Here is a 19,954-nt window from a genome sequence, read left to right as displayed (position 1 = left end):
GGCATATCAAAGGATCTTTCTTTTCATCAAAATTCTTTTTTTGTTTTTGCATTGGTAGGCATGGATGAATTTCCAAAGGAAGAGCACCATTGGTTGGAGTATTGAGAATATTCTTCTTGACTTGTCTGGTGGTCTTGGCAACTTTTTGCAAATGGGCGTGCAGTCTATTGATCAAGGTATGCTTCAGAAATTGATCTCCCTTGTTCATGGTTGCTTACATGTCGTTTGGTTTAATGAGATTGAGGATCACCTTGTAGATAAAAGCTGATAATAACGATTGTGTAGTACTATTTGCAACAATACAAGTCAACTGTCACATATTGGGAGTGTGGAATTTGTAGTAATGGGAAGAAAGAAAGCATTTGGGAGGGATGAGTAAAAAGAGAATGACAATTAAATCATAAATCTAAAAAAAAGCATAAATCTTAAAAGGAGTTTAAGATTTCAATACTATGACATCCCCACTGTTGGGCGCTGATGACGTCAGTGGGGATGTCATAGTAGCTAGTCCTTGCTATGCGTGATGGAGTTTATGGTTTTCAATCTTATGAGTGACTCTCGTGAGATTGAAACTGCACTATGTTGTGTTTTTAGAGGATGAGTTTGGGAATGTTCCTGGATTCATCTAGGTATATAAATCTTAAAAGGAGTACATTTCGAACATCTTGTCAAGTCTATGCTCTATGTTATCAATTACGGCAGTTTAGTCCAAGAAAAGAAGCATGATAGTCATGTGAGGGTAATGAAGGGTACATTAAAGAGGGTATGTTACATTTTTGTGCAACGTTTGGATCATAAAGTAGCATGGGTTTTCTAGGAGGAACAATGTTTTTCTTGAAGCTTAATCAAAGTATATGCTGTGTTTTCTGTTGATAGCTTTTAGCTTGTTAATGTGATGAAACACATACTTTTAAAAATAGGATGAAGTTTGCAAAAAAGTAGTGTTTTATTGTAATCACTATTTGTGTGTGTGTGTGTGACACTCTTTTGATTAAACTGTTTTTTGCCCTCTTTTGATTAATCCGTTTTTCGCTGATTCGTCGCCTCTTGTCGTCATTTCTGCCGCCTCCCGTGCTGCTGCTGTCCAGCCTCTCCATCTTTGATTCCTGGGCCCTGGCACCCGCGGGCCGCAGCCTGCTCTCTTCTCCATCCCTCCATCTTGCAAGCTGCTCTCCACCCTACAGGCTGCAGCTTGCTCTCCATCCTGCAGGCTGGCAACTGCTCTCCATCCTCAGCCTGCTCTCAGCTCTCCGTCCCTCCACTACCTCTCCTCTCTTACCTCTCCATCCTCCTCCTACCTCTCATCCTCCTCCAACTCCTTCTACCTCTCCATCCTCTTTCACCTCTCCATCCTTTCTCACTTCTCCATCCTCCCTCTCACCTCTCCATCCTCCCTCTCAAACTTCAGATTGTTGTAACATAAACTTGTTAGAAGTTAGAAGTTAGAACCTAGTTCATGACACATGTTGATTGTTGAAGCATCATTCATGGATAATAGATGATATTAGATAGATCAATCATCATAGGAATTTAGAATCATAGAAGCATGCATGATGCTTCAAGTATAGATAATTGTATGGTATAATTTGCACTCTATTGTTAATTGTATTATGTATAAAAAATAAATTTTTATACATAAATTGTACCATATTGCCGTTTCTTCCGTTTTTGTTTCGGCGAGGACCGGAAACTCCGTTCCCCCGGTTCTTCCCGTTTTTGTTTTTTCTATTCTCGTTTCGGCTAGCAACTATGACTAATAAATGGTAATTTGAATCTTCCTTAATGGCTATATCTTCGAAGTTTTGATTATAATTAGGCTGTGTGTGGGTCCAGTATGCCATCATAGCCATATACCTTTTGTAGACTAGGGCAAGCAATGGAAGCTTAAAGAATGAAGCAATGGAGACAAAACGAGTTGCTGTAATGAATTGCTGCAATGATGAAAAGAGTACAAAATACACCCTATATGATGAAACCCTATGACAGGGTGTCCTAGTGGTACTAACTATACTAACTGGTACATGCCCTAACTGTACCTATCCTAACTGTCCCTAACTAGGCCTACAAGGCACATACCAAGGAATGAGTGACACCTATGGATAGCAGTGACACCTATGGATAGCCCATAGAATGGCCTACAAACCCCCCTCCATGGTATGGGGTGAAGTATCCTGGACACATCTCAGAATACATGAAGAATAATATCATGGTTGCACATGTTCATCCTGTAGAACCTACAAGGCACATACCAAGGAATGAGTGACACCTATGGATAGCCCATAGAATGGCCTACAAACCCCCCTCCATGGTATGGGCTGAAGTATCGTGGACACATCGTAAAATACATGAACTACTAATGCCATGGTTGCACATGTTCATATTGTAGAGATATAGCAACCTATGATTGTACATAGCATAACAGATCAAGTCACAAAAGGTACTAAGTTCAAAGCTTGCCGGAAAGCTTCAAACTTAGGTCGAGGAAGAGCCTTCGTAAAAAGATTTGCCAAGTTGTCTTCAGTGGGAACATAAGACAACTGAATATTACATGTTGATAATCTCTCTTTGACATATTGATAATGAACCTCAATATGCTTTGTGCAAGCATGGAACAGTGGATTCCGTGCAACAGCCAAAGCACTTTAACTATCAGTGAAGCTGACGGTAGGAGTAGTCTGACATGCATGAAGATCTGCAAGTAATTTCCGGAGCAAAACACACTTCACTGTAGCTGTAAGAGTTGCTTTGTACTCAGCCTCACAGCTACAAGTAGCAATTGTAGTCTGCTTCTTGCTGAACCAAGAAATGCATGAAGTACCAAGCATGAAACATCGCCACAATGTGACACATGGGTGTCGGAACAACTAGCCCAATCACTATCATTGAATCCATGGATGACAAGTGAAGAATTGGCCCCATAGAGAAGGCCAACTACTGAGTGCCTTTGAGGTACCTGAAGACATGCTTCATGGCTTGCCAATGGTGTGTAGAGGGACTGTGCATATATCTGCTCAACTGTGAGACATCATATTGAAGATCGTGTTTTTGTATGGCATAAATAAATCAAACCACCAATTGCTTGCTGATAGAGAATGACATCACATGCACCAGTGCCATCCTCAGATGAGAAGTGAAAATCAGGCTCTAATGGTGTGGATACTGGCTTGCAATCCTCAAACTGAAAACGCTGCAAAAGTTGTCTAATATACTTGGATTGTGACATCAAAACACCCCCCTCACTGCTAGCAAATTGAATGCCCTGATAATAATGCAAAAGACCAAGATCAGACATAGCAAATGTCTTCTGCAAGTCATTGGTATGTCTCCATTTGAAGCATTAAATGGGTGCCAAATCCAACTACCTTTCACCATTAGGGATCAAGTCCTTCTCAACCAACATGCCCAGGATGAAGTGGACAGGTTGCAGGCTGTTTTGCAGTTGGCCGAGGATAATCTCCTCAAAGCTCAATCCCGTAGGAGGGATTGAGCAGACCAGCAGAGAAGGCATGTGGAATATCAAGTGGGAGATTGGATTTACCTCAGACTGCATCCTCATAGGTATGCCACTTTAAGGGGCAACACTAATTCTAAATTGGCTCACAGGTTTTATGGCCCAAATTCAGATTCTAAAAAAGGTGAGAGACTGGGTCTATAAACTCAGATTACCAGCCACTGCTAAGATCCATGATGTGTTTCATGTTTCCCTACTTTTTGTTTTTTTGCAAGAAGAAGTAGATTCTATTAATGCTTGAAAAGACCATACAACCAGCTTCCAATAGGAGCTGTCGATGAAAACAAAGAAAAGAACTGGTTGCCAGCTACAAGAACGGATCTCATGGCTCATTGCCTAGGAGCTAGCAACCATGTTGGTGGTCTATATGCCCAAGAGCCTGGGATCGCAGAAAGTAACCTAAGGCCTCTGCCACGAAAAGGAAACGATAAGAGGCCAACAGGCAACCCTGCCTCACTGAGCAGGAGAGAGGGAAGGCCTCGCCTGTGTGGCTCCCAATAATCATCTGGCTGGAGCTGCCCGCATAGAGAGTTGATACCCCTATTGATCCATCTCTTTGAGAAACCGATCCTCTACATGGTCCCCTCCAAGAAGGACCACTACACCCTGTCATATGCTTATCGAGAAGAACGGCAAGTGGTTGCTCCTCCTCCCTGGCCTAGTCCACTACCTCCGAGAAAGTTAAGATGTTATCCAAGATGCTATGCTCCTGGACAAAACCGGTCTGCGTCTCATGAATGATATCTGGGAGGTGTCTAAAAAAAGGTCGGGGGTTAGGCCATCTTCCCCAGGGCACTTCTGGGCTAGAAGGGCCTCCCACAACTCCTCATTTGTGAAAAGAGCCTCTAACTGTCTATTAAGGCCTTGCGAAACTACTGAGGGGACCTGCTCCCATACCACCTCTCTAGCTAGAATGGTGGTGGGCAAAACCTCCTCTGACTGAAAAAGATGCCTGTAGAAGGTTGTAGTCAACTCAAGGATCTCTTGCGGGTCCGTGTGCATGTGTCCCTGTGGGTCTCGAACCCGCTGAAGCTGGGTTCCTGCGGACCGTGGTCCGGTGGCCTGGAAGAACTCTCAGGTCATCCTATCTCCATGTTGGACACACCTGGCCTGGGAAGAATGGTATGAGAACTTTGCTCTGCGAACCTCCAAATCTTGTAGCTCCAAGCATGCACACTCCCGGTGATCCCTAAGCCATTGGGATCTTGAATCCTGCTTCTTGAGTCTCTTGATAGATGCAAGGTCTCTGCGAAGGGCTCTCTCTCGCTCCTGAAGAGCCGCTCTCCGTCTGAGGGAGCTCCCGACTGCTATGCTGAATCCTCTCAGCCACCCAAGCCGCTCATCCCTCCTTGGATTTGCTCTCGGGCTGTCTCGAGAGATTTGCTATCAACTGCTGAACGTCCGTCTCCTAGAAGAGAACATATGCTATATGAACCCCTTTTTGGGGGAGTCTGCGACGGGGCTTCTCTAAGTGTAAAACCATTGGAGAATGGTCGGACATCGTGGTGCCTGCTAAAATGCCAGTGGAGTCACCGTGGAGTAGAGCCCCATCCCTAATATAGAATCTATCTAGACGCTCCAGTAGCCCATCCTGCCTCTACTGGCCGAAGGAGTAGCGCAGGCTGCCCGGGGTCCTAGAAAACTCAAGCTCTCGCCAAGGGTCCTTGCGATGGATTGCAAAAATGAACTGCTCCCAAGTACTCCTCTCCCCTATTGGCACCTCTGCAAAAGAGGCTCCTCCCTACTTATCCTTCAGGAACTCAAGATTATTGAAGTCCCCTCCAACAATCCATGAGTCCACCTCTAGCAGGCAATCCGTGAGCTGTCGCCAGAAAGCTGGGCGGTGCTGTATGCAAGCGGGTGCGTACACGCTCAAGACATCTATCTGAGCCTCTCTCACCTAAAGGCCCATCCACACTGCGGGGCCTGGAATGTGAGCTCGTCCTACGCAAAAATGTTTGGGGCTACCGCTTGGGATGTTGAGATGTAGACTCCTTCGCTCCTGCTGACTGATGTGGGCCAAATCTTTGGGCCCCTCCTAGGGAGAAGACGGTGACGGCATGTGATGTCTGCTGCGGAGATCATGTGCTCCTGAATCAAGAGAAAGTCAACTGGTCCACCTACAAGAGCCCGCTGCAGTTCCTAACGGAGAATGAGGTACTGCGGCTGACTGCGCGCATGGTCATGAAGGTCATGCACATTCTAGCACACCACGGTCAAACTCATGGGGAGGGGGCAGCAGTGAACAAGGCTCGCCTGTCCGTGGGAGCCCGCTCTAAGAAACCAGACTTTAGCAACTTTGCTGGAGGTTTGGAGGGAGAGTAATCTATGTCCGTGCGCCGACGGACCAGAGTCGCCACTGGCTTGATCCGTACCTTGCATGCCCAGTACTGCATGAAGGAGATATCTACGCCAAAGCGGTCAATGCACTATTGAAGGGTCCAATAGTGAGGCTGTGAGAGAACTGTCTCCTCTAGCAAGGGGATCACTGCTACAGCCAAGCCTGACCTTGACTTCGTTGGAGAAAAGCCAAGCTGGAAGTGCACAGAACCTCCGTGAGCGAGCCAGAGGTCCCATGCCCTGAGGGCCCATCCACTCATCCATCGTCTGGTATATCCGGTGCTCCATCATCACGTTGAAGAGCTCTAGTGTCCACTTCTCCACCCCTATGGAGGCAAAATGGAAGATCCGAAGTGGGTGGGTGCACGATCCTACTGCACTGATGCCTCCTTTACGGGGCTGCATGACCAAAATGGTCAACTCCAAGGGCATGGGGTAATTATCCAGAATCTCCTAATAGTTCCAAGGTCCCAACTGCTAGAACTCACGTGGCAACGGCCTCCTAGCACGGATGCGAAGGCCTGCAGACTCATCAATATGACCCCGCTCCTCGGAACTGTGGGAAGAGGAAGCTGAGTCGTGGCTGCCTAGAGTGTTGACTTTTTGTTGAGGTGAGGTCAACGGGGGAGCCTTTTCCTTGCCCGTGCTCGTGGAAGCAGGGTCAGCTATTGCGCCTGGCGAGGTGCTTGAGGCCGAGGCAGCGCAGGAGGGGAAGGCACGGAAGGGGGCTGCGAAGTGGAGGCTGGCGGGTCCATGAGAGGGGGAGAAGAAGGCTGTGTGGAGTCTGCTACTGTCCCCTGGGAAGGGTGTTGCCGTGGAGGCGCTTGCATCCTCTGAGGCTCCTCCTCAAAGCTCGGAGGGGGGGGGGACCCTCAAGGCTGTGGGCCCTGGTATAGGAGTCTCTTGTGCCGGCACTGGCTGCAGTGGGGGTTCTGCGGTGGACGAGAAGCCTCTCCTCCGGAGGGGCTTGAGGAAAGTCCTGAAGTCGATGTCTCCCTCTCCGGATCACGTGATACTTGTGGGCCTCCAATCGAATCTCCTTGTGACTGCGAAGCTTTCTGTGCTTGTCTCTTACGGTTGGCACGATGTCGTTGATTCTTTTTGGCCCACTTGCTTCTTTTCTTTTTCCCCATCTTAGGCCATCTACCCTCCGAAGCTTCTACCCAGGGGGTTTGCGACTTTGGTGCTGTCTCTAAGACTCCTATTGCGTCCGCCTAGGTGGCCTCCAAGTCCCCTTCCCTCTCATGTCGCTATGCTGTCCCTATGTCTCCTGGAGGGAGGGATGAGTCCCGTGCTAGCCTTGTGTGCAATCTCGACCTAAGTGCCCCATTTGTCTACATCTCAAACACTGGCCTGGTAAGCTTGAAACCTCCAGCCGTTGACGAAGAGTACCGCCCTCCAAAGTCTCCAAGAGAATCACGTCTGGAAGGGTATCCGGTCTCTCTACTACCAGGAGTTTGAGTCGAGGAACCTTATCATCTGTCACCACTGCCGCCTTTGACTTTGTTGGGTACTCCAAAACTGTGCCAAACGCTCGTCCAATGGAAGAAAGGATGGACTTGTATTCCCTCGAAAGTCTCGGGAAGCGAGGAACATGGTGAGTCGAGTCCATGTCCTCCACCGTGAACCCATGATATCAAGGGATGAGGTAAACCAAATGGGGTCCCAGGAGGATAGGGCTACGCTCCATGAGAGTTAGAGCGGTATCCAGGGAGCCTAGCTGGAGGAGGAAAACACCATGTCCATAGATAGTGACCTCCTAAATGTGGTCACCGTCTAGTGCCAAGCTGGCTTGGATCCAATCCCGAATCTGCCTCCTCGAGGGAGTGAGCCCTACTATCCTGCCTATAACAGCCCTATCCTATAAGAGATTCGCTGCCTGCTATACCTGTTGCTTATCCGCTGGTGACATAAGAACTTTGACAGTTGGGGGAGTCGAGGGTGCTGCCATGGAGCCCTTCTAGCCAGACCAAAGGTCGCTACCAAGGTCCCAGTCACTAGCAATAAGCAAAAAACTGCACCATCCGCAAAAGGCGGGAAAGGAAGAGAGAAGCAAAGAGCACCCGGGAGAGGGAGAAGAAACCAGCTAAATAAGAACCCCGAAGCTCTTCCTAGGGCAAGCTCTCGAACTTAGAGAAAATAGTGAACTGTACAAGTAAGATGCCACGAGGAAGAGCTAGCCAGAAAGAAGCCACAAAGCAGCTTTCCACGAGCTCGGGAGTAGCTTTAGATCTCCTCCTTCTTGAGGGGGCTGGTCAAGCTACTGAAGGAAGGAAATGAGCGTACAATGCCAGTCCCTAGACCAAAAAACTGTCTACACAAGCGGGAGGTTCCTCCTTTGGTTGATGAAGGTGTGGTTTGAGGTCGAAGAATGCCAAAGGGAGGACCGGATGATCCACAATGAGCTGTGGGTGTGCTGCGTGTGAGGGAAAGAGGGGAGTGGAACGATAGGAGACAGAGACACAAGGAGTGTGGGTGTGTAAAGAATGTGTTGAGCCACACCACAAACTCAAAGGTTTTATTAGGATTAGGTATTCACCCTATGACTGTCTTAGGACAGTCATAGTAGTCGTAACATTTAAAGGGTGGCAATGTGCCTTTACCCCAACAACCTCCCACCTAAAGGCCAATGTGCCTAAAGGGGAGAAAAGAATAAAAATTACAGCAATATACAGTTACTGTATACAAGACCATAAAATAAGAATGGTCTCATCCTAATCCCATGATGCGGCGACAATGTGCAAACCGCTCTGTAGGCAAGCTCTTAGTGAGCAAATCTGCAGGATTATCATCAGTGTGCACCTTCACAAGCTCAAGCTGCTTGTCCTCCAGTACTTCCCTGATAAAATGATATTTCACATCTATGTGCTTGGTCTTCTGATGAAAGACCGGATTCTTTGCCAACATGATAGCACTCTGACTATCACAATGCAAAACTGGTATATCTCCTGTAATGCCCAAATCTCCCACTAGCCGAGTGAGCCATATTGCTTCCTTGCAAGCCTCAGTGGCTGCAATATATTCAGCTTCAGTGGTTGACAGTGCAATGCATTTCTGCAAACGAGACACCCATGATATAGGACCTCCTGCAAATGTGAAAATATAACCGGTAGTAGACTTCCGGTTATCTGCATTTCCTGCATAGTCTGAATCTGTAAAACCATGCACCAATGCATCCTTCCTACCATAGCATATGCACAAGTCTTTGGTACCCTTGAGATACCTCAAGACGCCTTTCACTGCTTCCCAGTGCCGCTTGCCTGGATTTGCCATATACCTGCTGATGACTCCCACCGCAAAAGCAATATCCGGACGAGTGGCAACCATGGCATACATCAAAGAACCAACTGCAGATGCAAACGGAACCTTGGCCATCTCAGCCTTATCATCATCTGATTTGGGGCTGTCCTTACTGCTGAGTTTTAAATGAGGAGGCAACGGGGTACTAATAGACCTCCCCCCCTCCATTTTAAACCTCTGCAGTACTTTGTCAATGTACTCCTTCTGTGACAGAAACAAAAGTCCCTTGGACCTGTCACGAATAATCCGCATACCAAGAATATGGTTTGCATCACCCAAGTCTTTCATGTCAAAAGACTTATGCAGTTGCTTCTTCAAAGCACTAATCTCCTGCTGAGATTTGCTGGCAATCAGCATGTCATCCACATACAGAATGAGTAGCATCAAACTGCCATCCTTTGCCCGTTTGGTGTACAAGCAGTGATCGGTCTCACACCTATGATACCCTTGGGACTGCATGAAGGCATCAAACTTCTTGTACCATTCTCTTGGCGCCTGCTTGAGTCCATACAAGCTCCTCTTGAGCTTACACACAAGCTGCTCTTTCCCTTTAACAGCATATCCCTCTGGCTGACTCATGTAGATCTCATCATGGAGATCTCCGTGAAGAAAAGCAGTCTTCACATCCATCTGACATAAATCCATGTCCTCATGAGCAACAAGAGCTAACACTGCTCTCAAAGTAGTCATCTTGACTATAGGGGAAAAGATCTCATCAAAGTCAATGCCCTTCTCCTGCTTAAATCCCTTGGCAACCAATCTGGCCTTATACCTCGGTAAAGCATTTGAATCCACTTTGACTTTGTAAACCCACTTGCATGGCAAAACCTTTCTGCCTGCAGGTAGCTGCACCAAGTCCCATGTATCATTATGAAGTAAGGAGTCCATTTCTGACTGCATGGCTTTCTCCCACTTCCTTTTCTCTGTTCTTCCCATAGCTTCCCTGAAGCTGGAAGGCTCACCACAATCTGTCAGCATGATAAAATCAGCCACATTATTGGCTCCTGGAACAAACCTGTCAGGAGGCCGTTGTACACGGGTGCTCCTCCTAACAAAAAGCTCCGTATTAGGCTGCTGTCTAGCCTGTTCGTCATGCATGACGGGTGGCTGTACCACCATATTTGGCTGTCCTACAGTGCCATTTGCTGGCATATCCAGTGGTGCATCATTGGCAAAATTGTCTGGCTGATTTTCAGCCTGTATACCCTCTTGAACAGGGTTATCTACAGCAGCCTGCTGCTGCATATTAATGGGCATTCTTTGCTGTCCGACATCATCATAAACAACCCTCCTGTATTCCACAGGTTGCACGGGTTCTTTGTGTACACAATCCTCTTTAAAGATGACGTCATTGCTGCGTATAATCTTCCGTTTGACAGGATCCCATAACCGGTACCCCATTTCACCTTCGTCACCGTAACCCATGAAGATGCATCTGAAAGACTTGGCTCCAGTTTGGTGCGCAGTTCTTTGCGTACATGAGCAAAGCACTCGCAGCCAAACACACGTAAGTGCTTGTATGAAGGTGGCTTGCCAGACCACACCTCCTCTGGCACTTTCAGCTCCAAAGCCTTGTTCGGCGATGTTAATTAGGTGGACTGCTGTTTGCACGGCTTCTGCCCAAAAGCCATGGGGCAATGCAGCATAAGACAACATACATCGAACTTTCTCCTGAATAGTTCGATTCATCCGCTCACTCACACCATTTTGAGATGCATTATGAGGGGCTGTGAGTTCCTGTTTAATGCCCTTAGCTTCGCATAACTGTACAAAAGCATGTGACACATACTCACCCCCATTATCGGATCTGAGGCATTTCAGCCTGCATCCTGTCCGATTCTCAACCTGAGCGACAAACTTCTTGAAAGCATCTAAGGCATCGCTCTTATGCTTCAAGAAATAGACCCACACTTTGCGTGTGGCATCATCAATAAAAGTAATGAAATACTTTGCACCCCCTAGTGATAGCTGTGGCATCTCACACAAATCAGTGTGCACTAGATCAAGCGGTGCTCTATTCTGGGGAGTTCTCCTCTTATGAGGAGTCATAGAATGCTTTCCAAAAATGCAATGATCACAAGTAGGCAAATCTGAAAAAGAAAGAGACGGCAGATAACCCAAACGTGACAGTTCTTGCATTCCTTTAACGGATATGTGTCCCAACCGGCTATGCCACAATGAAACCTTCGGCAGCTCGGTTATGGCAACAACATGATTACCTACACTGGAAACATAAAGAGGGTACAAGGTATCACTCTTATAACCCTCAGCCACTACAACCTGGCCATCAGTAATCACCCATTTGGAATCCCCAAATGTGGTGTGGTAACCACTGTCATCCAACAAGTCAGTGCTAATCAGATTTTTCTTGATTTGCGGCACATGGCGAACACCATCAAGCATAAATATGCGTCCGTCAGGGAATACTATCTGTATACTGCCAATCCCTGCAATCTGACATGCATAGTTATTCCCAAGGTGAACAACTCCATGAGTACCTGTGTAGGAAGTAAACCACTCCCTATGAGGCGTAACATGAAAAGAAGCACCTGAATCCAAGAGCCAGGTGTGCATGTCATGGCCATCAACAACCAATGTATGTGCAATTACAGCAGAAGAACATAATACATCATGTCTGTCACTGTCACTGTCCTCTGCTGCAACATTCACTGCATCAGTGTCATCTCCCTTGGCCTTGCCTTTGCCTTTGCTTCCACTGCCTGCATCCTTTGCCTCAGCCTTCTTGGCTTTCTAATCCCGTATAAACTTGAAGCACTTAGACTTCACGTGTCCCTTCTTGCCACAGTAAAAGCATTCAATATCCTTTTTGCCACGGGACTGACTGCGGGATTTGGACTTGCCAGCAGATCTCCCCTTCTGCTGAGTCCTACCTCTTTCCTGTACCTGCAAAGCATTGGAAGACTTGCTGCCCGCCTGCTCATCTCCTCCATGAGAAGAGAGCTCTCCACATCAGCATACATAAGAGTGACATTTGAATTAGACAGGGTTGTCTTAAAAGTGTCCCAACTCTCAGGGAGGGTACACAGCAAAAATGCAGCCTTGAACTCCTCGTCCAAGTTCAAACCCTGTGCAATAAGCTGAGTAAAGATGGCATTGAACTCACTCAAGTGTGAGGTCATAGCTGTACCTTCCTTCATGCGAAGGTCGGCAAGCTTCTTCAACCAATAAACCTTACTGGCTGAGCTCTTTTGGGCATACAACTCTTCTAGCCTCTGCCATAGGCCATAAGAGGTCTTTTCTGCCTGAACATTGAACACAAGAGAATCAGTGAGAGTAAGCATGATAGCCGCCCTTGCGGACAAATCAAGCTCCTCCCACTCATCATCTGCCATCCCAGATGGCTTGACACCCTTCAACCTTATGGGCTTAGAAATCTTCTTTAGCAGAAGTACATTCAAACACTGTTCTGCCCATAATGCATAATTGTGTGCCCCTTCCAATTTCTTTATGTTCAGTATTGAGGATTCACTTCCCCCTGATGCCATATCAGACAAGGAAAGTGCCTGACTCCCTGTAAGTCAAAAAAATGACTAAATAAAATTCTGGTTTCTCAGAAAACCTGCTCTATCAAGAGCCAGGAGCACTCACAATAGTGCTGTTTTTTTTTTTAAAACTGTCAAAAAAACCTGCAGCAAAACAGAAAATTTTCCCTCCAGTCACTGTACCTTCTGACACACTGTACCGTGCTCAAATAGGCATAAAACAGTAACTACAGAATGCTGCAGCTGTTCCACAAGTGTTTTATCAGTGCATCATCATCTGACGAAGCACAAAACACTGCTGTCCTGGACACTTCTCCCACCTCAGATGAGGTATTGCACTGATTTTATATGCATAAACCACTTGGCATACACTGTTTTGTCCACTGAAAAAAAAGCTCCAAACACCTCAGCCTGTCACAAACCTGCAACAAAGTATGGGACAAATCCCAACCAATCACCCTTCTGCCAAGGGGATAAAAGGCATCTGAAGTTCTCAAACAGTAACTCAAGTGCTCACAAGCAAAATCTGGGCAAAAGCCCCTTGATTTGACACGTGTACCAAGTGAAAAACACCTCAACACTGAGGTAGCATACAAAATACAGCGCTCTCCTGGCACTTTCACCTAACAATGTAATGCATAAACTGCCTGTGTGCACAGTAGCAACACAGATCCCAACGTACAAACACCGAAAAAGAAAATCTTTTGAGCACTGTCAACGATGGACAGTTAGGGACCGAGTAAACTCGATGCGCCCTGGCCAAGCGTGGCTCAACTGAGATTTTCTAAGTGCCGTACACAAAATGTGACCTGCAAAGAAATGTCACTGATACACTACGGAAAGCGAGACCAATGTGGGCACCCTGGCTCCACATTGCCTCAAGGCATACACTGCATACACTTCCAGGCAAAAGCCCTATGAAATTGTCACCCGAAAACTGAGATTTGCACTCAGTGTAAGCATAAAAGCCCTCTGCAAAATCAAGGCATATGATCTCCCGTCAAAAAACTGTGCAAACAACCACACACTGTGGCCCTGGTCACCTCCTAGCAAGAGGGACAATGAGAGTACTTGTTGTACCAAAAAAAAGTTTTCCTCCGGAAATGTATAAACAGCCTTGTTGTACTTTGTACCTGCGCGTACTGGCATGTACCATGCAAAAGAGCAGAGTGCTCTTCACTCTTTTCCTTCTTCCCCAAAAAAAAATTTTCTATGCCTGCTGTACCTGCAAGTACCTGCTGTGCCTGCACAGAGTACCTGCTGTACCCTGTACTTGCGAGGGCACGGATCCCCAAAAAAAAAAGTCGAAACTTCCCTTGGCTGATGGTACAGCCGGTACGGCTGTACCTGTATGTGCACGCGTCCGTACAGCCGGTACGGCTGCCTGTCGCGGCTGGCTGGTCGGCTGCTGCCTTGCAGCCGGTCGGCTGGCTGCAGCCGTTGGCTGCGGCTGCCTCGCTGGCTGCGGCCGCCTGGTAGGCTGCTCGCGGGCCTGCTGCGCGCGGCTGCTCTTGCTTGCTGCTGCCCTGCTGCGCCCTGCTTGCTTGCTGCTGCGCCCTGCTCGCGCACCTGCTGACAGAGGGCACGAGGCCCGAGGGGAGAGGGAGGGGTAGACCGGAGTGAGAGGGAGAGAGTGGCTCTGATACCACTTGTGAGGGAAAGAGGGGAGTGGAACGATAGGAGACAGAGACACAAGGAGTGTGGGTGTGTAAAGAATGTGTTGAGCCACACCACAAACTCAAAGGTTTTATTAGGATTAGGTATTCACCCTATGACTGTCTTAGGACAGTCATAGTAGTCGTAACATTTAAAGGGTGGCAATGTGCCTTTACCCCAACACTGCGTGCTCAAGGCTGCTTCACATCGAGCTGAGTGGTGCTTGGTGACTTGATCGTGACTCGGGCCAAAGGCTAGTCCACAGCGAGCTGAGGGCGGCTTTGGTATTCGGGACTAGCTCCAGGCTACCGACTTGAATGGAGGATGCTGCTAAAGGCCGTGGGTCACGCAAGAAGGAGCTAGAGGCCACGGGCCTGAGATGGCGCCTGCGCACAGGGAAGCAGCCCGGCTGCTTGGCGCACGTATGGTGGCCACATCCCGTACGGCTGTGGCGACGAATAGCGTGGAGGGGTCGCAGGATCAAAGCGCCCAAGGTAATCCTTTGTGTGCGGGATCCTGAGCCAGAGCAACGAACACGGGCGGGGGGGGACGCTGGTGCAGCTCGCAGGTAGAGAGGCGGATCTCGTATGTTTTCCTACTTAAGAGACATGTGGGAACATCCATTCCAGTTGCAGCAGAACTTCCTCCAATGGATGAATCAGGTCAAATTGGCTATGTTCCATAAAAGATATTGGGCTATAGACAAGATACTCAGAAACAAAGTGGTTGTGGAGTATCTCATCAAATGGAAAGGATTACCTGATGAGGAAGCAAGATGGCAACCTGAGAGTGTCTTGCAGGAGTATCCAAATCTTATGGATTGAGTCCATGCTTTCTTGCTCTTACTAGGCTGGACTGTTTCTACACCCTCTCTTTCATTTTCAGTTGTATTGCTTGCCTTCATTTTGAGGACAATTTTTTTGTAATTGTAACTGTAGTAATTTGCCAGCTTAGTAATTAGCCTTTTATTTTTCTTTGTAGGCTAATTTTAATGGGGCATTGCCACGTGGCACCCCTTTGGAGTTATTCCATATACAATTAATGTGCTGGCCCACTTTATCCCAAATATAAAAAGGGGGCTTGACTCATTCATTGATCAATAATACATTTGCAAGTTATGGCTTTCTTCTTGGCGATTGACCTAATCCCAAAAAGGACTCCTAGCCTAGCTAGCGAGCTCCATGGAGCGGTACATCCATGCCCTCTTCATGTAAGAAAGACCCTATCCCTACCCCTATACTTTCATTACTATTTCTTGCTATTTCTCCTAAAACAGTCTGAGTTACCCTAGTATTAGTGACAGCCAGCAGATATAGTAGAACCCTTGTCTCAGAAAAACACTGAGCAAGGAAATCTGTTATATGAGTAGCACTCTCTGATTTTTCATTTGAAAACTTTCGTACAATTTCAGGGCTTCTTTGCAAGGGGCATGTATTTGAAATGTTGATCTTTTGAAAAGTAAAAGTTCGGTCAATATTGTCTTCATTTTCCAGAAGTTGTAATAAGTGCACACAGCTTGTCGCATTATCTGATAACATCTCTGCAAATCGTTGTTTGAATTGCTTCAGGCTCCACTGACAATTTCGCAGGCAATATTGGAAAATTGCTGTTGTCATTGGTGAGCGCCTTTTGACATTTTATTCTGATTCACCTATCATCTGTTTGCGCTTCACAATTGGATGTCTGACCTGAGTTTGATCACATAGCTGCCATAACTTTTGGTATGTCCAAATACGTGTTTTGTCTTCTGTAACTTTTTTTTGTTTGCCTGTATTTTCAGGAGGTCATTGCATTTGATCTATTGTTCATTGTACAACATTATATTTTGTATCGTGAGAGCAAGGCAGACTCTACATACAATCCTTTGCCTGCAGACAGTGTCGAAGATGAGTTAAAAAAACCTAGCGAAGTCCAAAACGTGTAAGTATGTCTCTTCAAAAAGCAGCTGCATTAAACTGTCAGTGGAAGGATCTTATCGACAGGTCCATGAAAGTTTGTGTTGCACTGAGAATTGAAAGTCGTGTAATTATGTGTGTATATAGCAGCGTGGGTGTAGGAGAAATTTTGTAAAGGAGAGCTTAACTCTTAGGCAGGTCTTTTCACAATGGAACCCCCATTGCTGACTGTTGTGTTAATCAATCTTCCATAATGTATACAAAATTCTTGCCCTCCCAAGGTGGCAAAGGAGGTTTGATGGAAGAATATAACTCCATGGACATCGGGATGAAACATACATGCACGAATACAAAAAATTAGCAATGTGGAATGATGCCATTATGTATTGTGAGATGGCCAGTAAAAGACAAGCCTTTGATCATGGAGCTGCCATTGTTGTGGAAGAACCCAGCTTGTGAAGCAACTGTATACAGCTTGATGAATTAAAAAAATACTGCTTTTTTGGTCTTTGCAGCTGTATTGAGCAGTCCGCATATGGTTAGGCTAAAGCTTGCAAGATGTGGATGTTTGTCTTCATGCACTTGTAGTCACGGGTTCTCGTAAGAGCTGTTGCCTTAGCATAGACTGTTGCCTCATATCCTTGCTGGCTTTTTTTGCATCACAATGTCGTGGAATGAAATCGTCGTTTGCTGAGGACATATGTATAGATCCTCCAAGTTTGTGATTTCAACTCAATGACGTTCTTTTATGGAATCACGTGATGTCCATAATCATGAATATCATGACCATGTTTTCTTTTTTGGGGCAAAAAACATGACCATGTTTTTCTTTTAGACTTTATCACAATTGGCTATCAGAGATGATGCTAAAGAAAAATAATAGTATGCTGACGAGACTGACCACTAGGGGAGAAAGCATGGAAGACCTTGTGTTGTACATGAGATAACATTAAATCATGGATGTAGGGACGTCAATTGTTTGATATTGCATTGGCTACTATTGGCATGAACCATTAATGATTATACTTGCACCTTTGTACCCCTTTTTCGTTCATTGATTGTTAGCACCATCACCATCATCATCATCACCCCCCCTTCACTCTTCCTATTAGTGTGCTAATACATGTGAAGAAGTTAAGAGATTCTTTTCTTTTTACCTCTTGCATGTTTAAGAGTCTAGGGATGTCACAGTCAACTCATCTAAAAGTACTTCAAGAAAAGGTAGCAAGGGGCACAAATGTATGAAGGCATTGGAAACATTGGAAAAGCTTGTATGAATAGCTAGGAATGCTTTATAGTTGGATTTGAAAGGCACAAATAGAATGAGAAAAAGTAAGATAGACATGATAATCTTGATGTGATAGGGATATCATCCGCCTTTGCGCAATCTTCTTTAGGCCTACTTGCAACATCTCCAAGTTTGCAATGTTAAATTATGGATTTGGAAATGCCGAGAAAGACAATCGATGAAGATGAAATGATTGCCATTAAGAGATAGTCAGAGGACGTTAAAATAAAAGTCAATACGTTGATAATTGACGCGAGAGAGAGAGAGAGAGAGAGAGAGAGAGAGAGAGAGAGAGAGAGTTTATTAAAGTTTGCTAAAGATTGATGGGTCTATGAGATTGAAGAAAAACTTGATACAGTTAGCAAAAGGGTGGAGCTACTAAGCGAGCATCTTAACCCATGCTAGAAAACAGTGTGTAGACATAGTCAGTGATATCATAGTACATGTCCACTATAAACCTAAGCAACCATCCTAGCATCATCATCCTCATGTGGAGCCACAGTCTAATCCAATACAATACAAAAGGCGTATAAAACATCAAGATAAACCCGACGTTGGACTAGGCAGTGTAGGCATGAAGCCAATAATGGATTATTGTCTGCTATCAGGATGAGTAAACTGTCGTTCCCTTCTGGTTGCTACCCGTCTGATGAGCGCCACTATAACCCCGGTCAGTTGCATCCCAGACCTGAAGAGAGAAGAGATGTTAGTGAGTGTGATCTATGCGTCTGTCCTCTATCTGGTGTGTCACGTCTCGATCTTAGGGTCTTTGCCTCTCCTGCTAATCGTGACAGCAACTTGCTCTATCTCGAAGAACTCTGTGATCATACTTTGGGATGGTGGATCGGGCATGGTCCCTTGTTTCTATCTCCTTGATCTGACGAGACGATCTCTATGTCGGATGACCTCTTGAATGAAAGCTGCCAGGCATCTCTGGTCTAGATACAGGAGTCGTCTGGAGAGGCCCTTGAATTTGTCTCTGAAAAGGCAATGGTATCGTCCACGAATCTCATAGTAAACTGGGCAACGAAAAAGAAAGCGCTCCTTGACTCCAGCTCATGGCACTCACAGTGCAGATGCGACTCTCCCTGGATATTCCCTTTGCACGCCCGCTCTCGATACAGAGTCGGTGCGATGACACGTAATTGCCCAAGGGTAATCATGAGTGAATGTGGTAGATGGATCTGGGTGTACCCAGGTGGGATGATGAAACACTCTGTTGAAATGTGCAGTAGTGGTCCTGATAGAAACTGAGCTTCACAAGGAGCTCTACCTATGCTAGCCAGGTCCTGAATGTGTGTAGCTGTAGAAGATCCTCCCAGATGATTGGGTTGAGTTCGTTGCTTGTTCATATGAAATGGACAAATGGAGCGTCAATGTTGTATTGGAAGAGTGGTAGCTTGTCTATATGAAAACCCAATCTCTCAAACCACCTGCATGTGCGTGCGTACCATCTCTGATTACCTTGAGCTGCTAGTGCCAACCAAGGTAGCCTGTGTCGCCCTGTGGTCATGAGCCGTATGCGCATACTCTGTAGAGATAATTGATTTTCTGGAATGCCGTATGTAATTGCAGAGGAGATGCCTCGAACTGAGCCTAGATGATTTGATGAGGGACAGATGGCTTGCTACGTATCCTCCGTGAGAGTAGTAGAACCTGTAATCTCTCCACTTGAGTCCACTTTGTGTCGGAGAGGTTTAGTCCCCAACAAGTGCAACCGTACATGCTCGTAGGTCGGACCAAGGAGTTGAAAAGGAGAACCTTGGTCCGCGGGTCCTGAAAGTGTGAGTGGAAGCACTCTCTCTCCACTTGGGCCAAGGAAGCGTAACCTCTACTCAAGTGGGCTTGCATCGCCGGTCTCATCGTGAAGATAGGTCTTGAGAACAAAACCCCCAAGTATGTGTATGATGAAACAATCTCAACTAGTGTCCCGTCAAAAGTAAACTACTCTATGTGTGCGGCTGCTCTGGAGGTGTTGAAGCTCATAACCTTGGTTTTACCCAGGTTGACCCTCAAGTCATGAGATTCGCAAAGAACCAGTAGTGCATCTAGATATCTTTGGAGCCCCTTAGCGGACGAGGATAATAGCACCACATCATCAGCGTACAAGAGAATCTGGAGCAAGTAACCGGTGAGAGAATAACCAGCACCTCCCAGTGTCCTCATAAAAGACTCAAGCTCGTCTATATAGAGGCCAAACAAGGTCGGTGAGAGTGGACAACCTTGTTTGACCCCAATGGAGCTCAAGATCTCATCTGCCAAAAACCCTCTCATAAAGTGCTATAACAGCCCAAACTATGTTTGGCCCATACCCCAGCTTGTGTAACCTCCTGATGAGGCATGCTCGAGGCACTAGATCAAAGACTTTGCGGAAATCCATAAAGCAGCATTATACCCTCTGTCTCCGTGTCTTGGCCTCCTCTATGACACCCCTGAGTGTGAGGATATGATCCATGGTCCC

At 46.4% G+C, this 19,954-nt stretch overlaps 1 protein-coding gene across 1 annotated transcript in view; it reads left to right on the top strand.

Annotated features, from left to right (window-relative positions):
• Positions 1-16,713, top strand: part of LOC147881601 (PQ-loop repeat family protein / transmembrane family protein) — a 54,313-nt gene extending 37,600 nt beyond the window's left edge. Inside the window, exons 6-8 of the mRNA XM_087401927.1 lie at positions 59-176; positions 15,879-15,928; positions 16,091-16,713. Of these exons, the coding sequence (XP_087258053.1) occupies positions 59-176; positions 15,879-15,928; positions 16,091-16,234 (312 nt within the window). The 3' untranslated portion in view covers positions 16,235-16,713. The remainder of the gene's footprint in view (positions 1-58; positions 177-15,878; positions 15,929-16,090) is intronic.
• Positions 16,714-19,954: the final 3,241 nt, after the last annotated feature.

This window comes from Dipteris shenzhenensis, chromosome 30, assembly GCF_047967505.1.
Source record: "Dipteris shenzhenensis isolate YYH24624 ecotype China chromosome 30, Dip_SZ_1.0, whole genome shotgun sequence".
Taxonomy (NCBI): Eukaryota; Viridiplantae; Streptophyta; class Polypodiopsida; order Gleicheniales; family Dipteridaceae; genus Dipteris; species Dipteris shenzhenensis.
The sequence above is the reverse complement of the archived record's forward strand: the minus strand, read 5'-3'. Positions and strand labels throughout refer to the sequence as shown.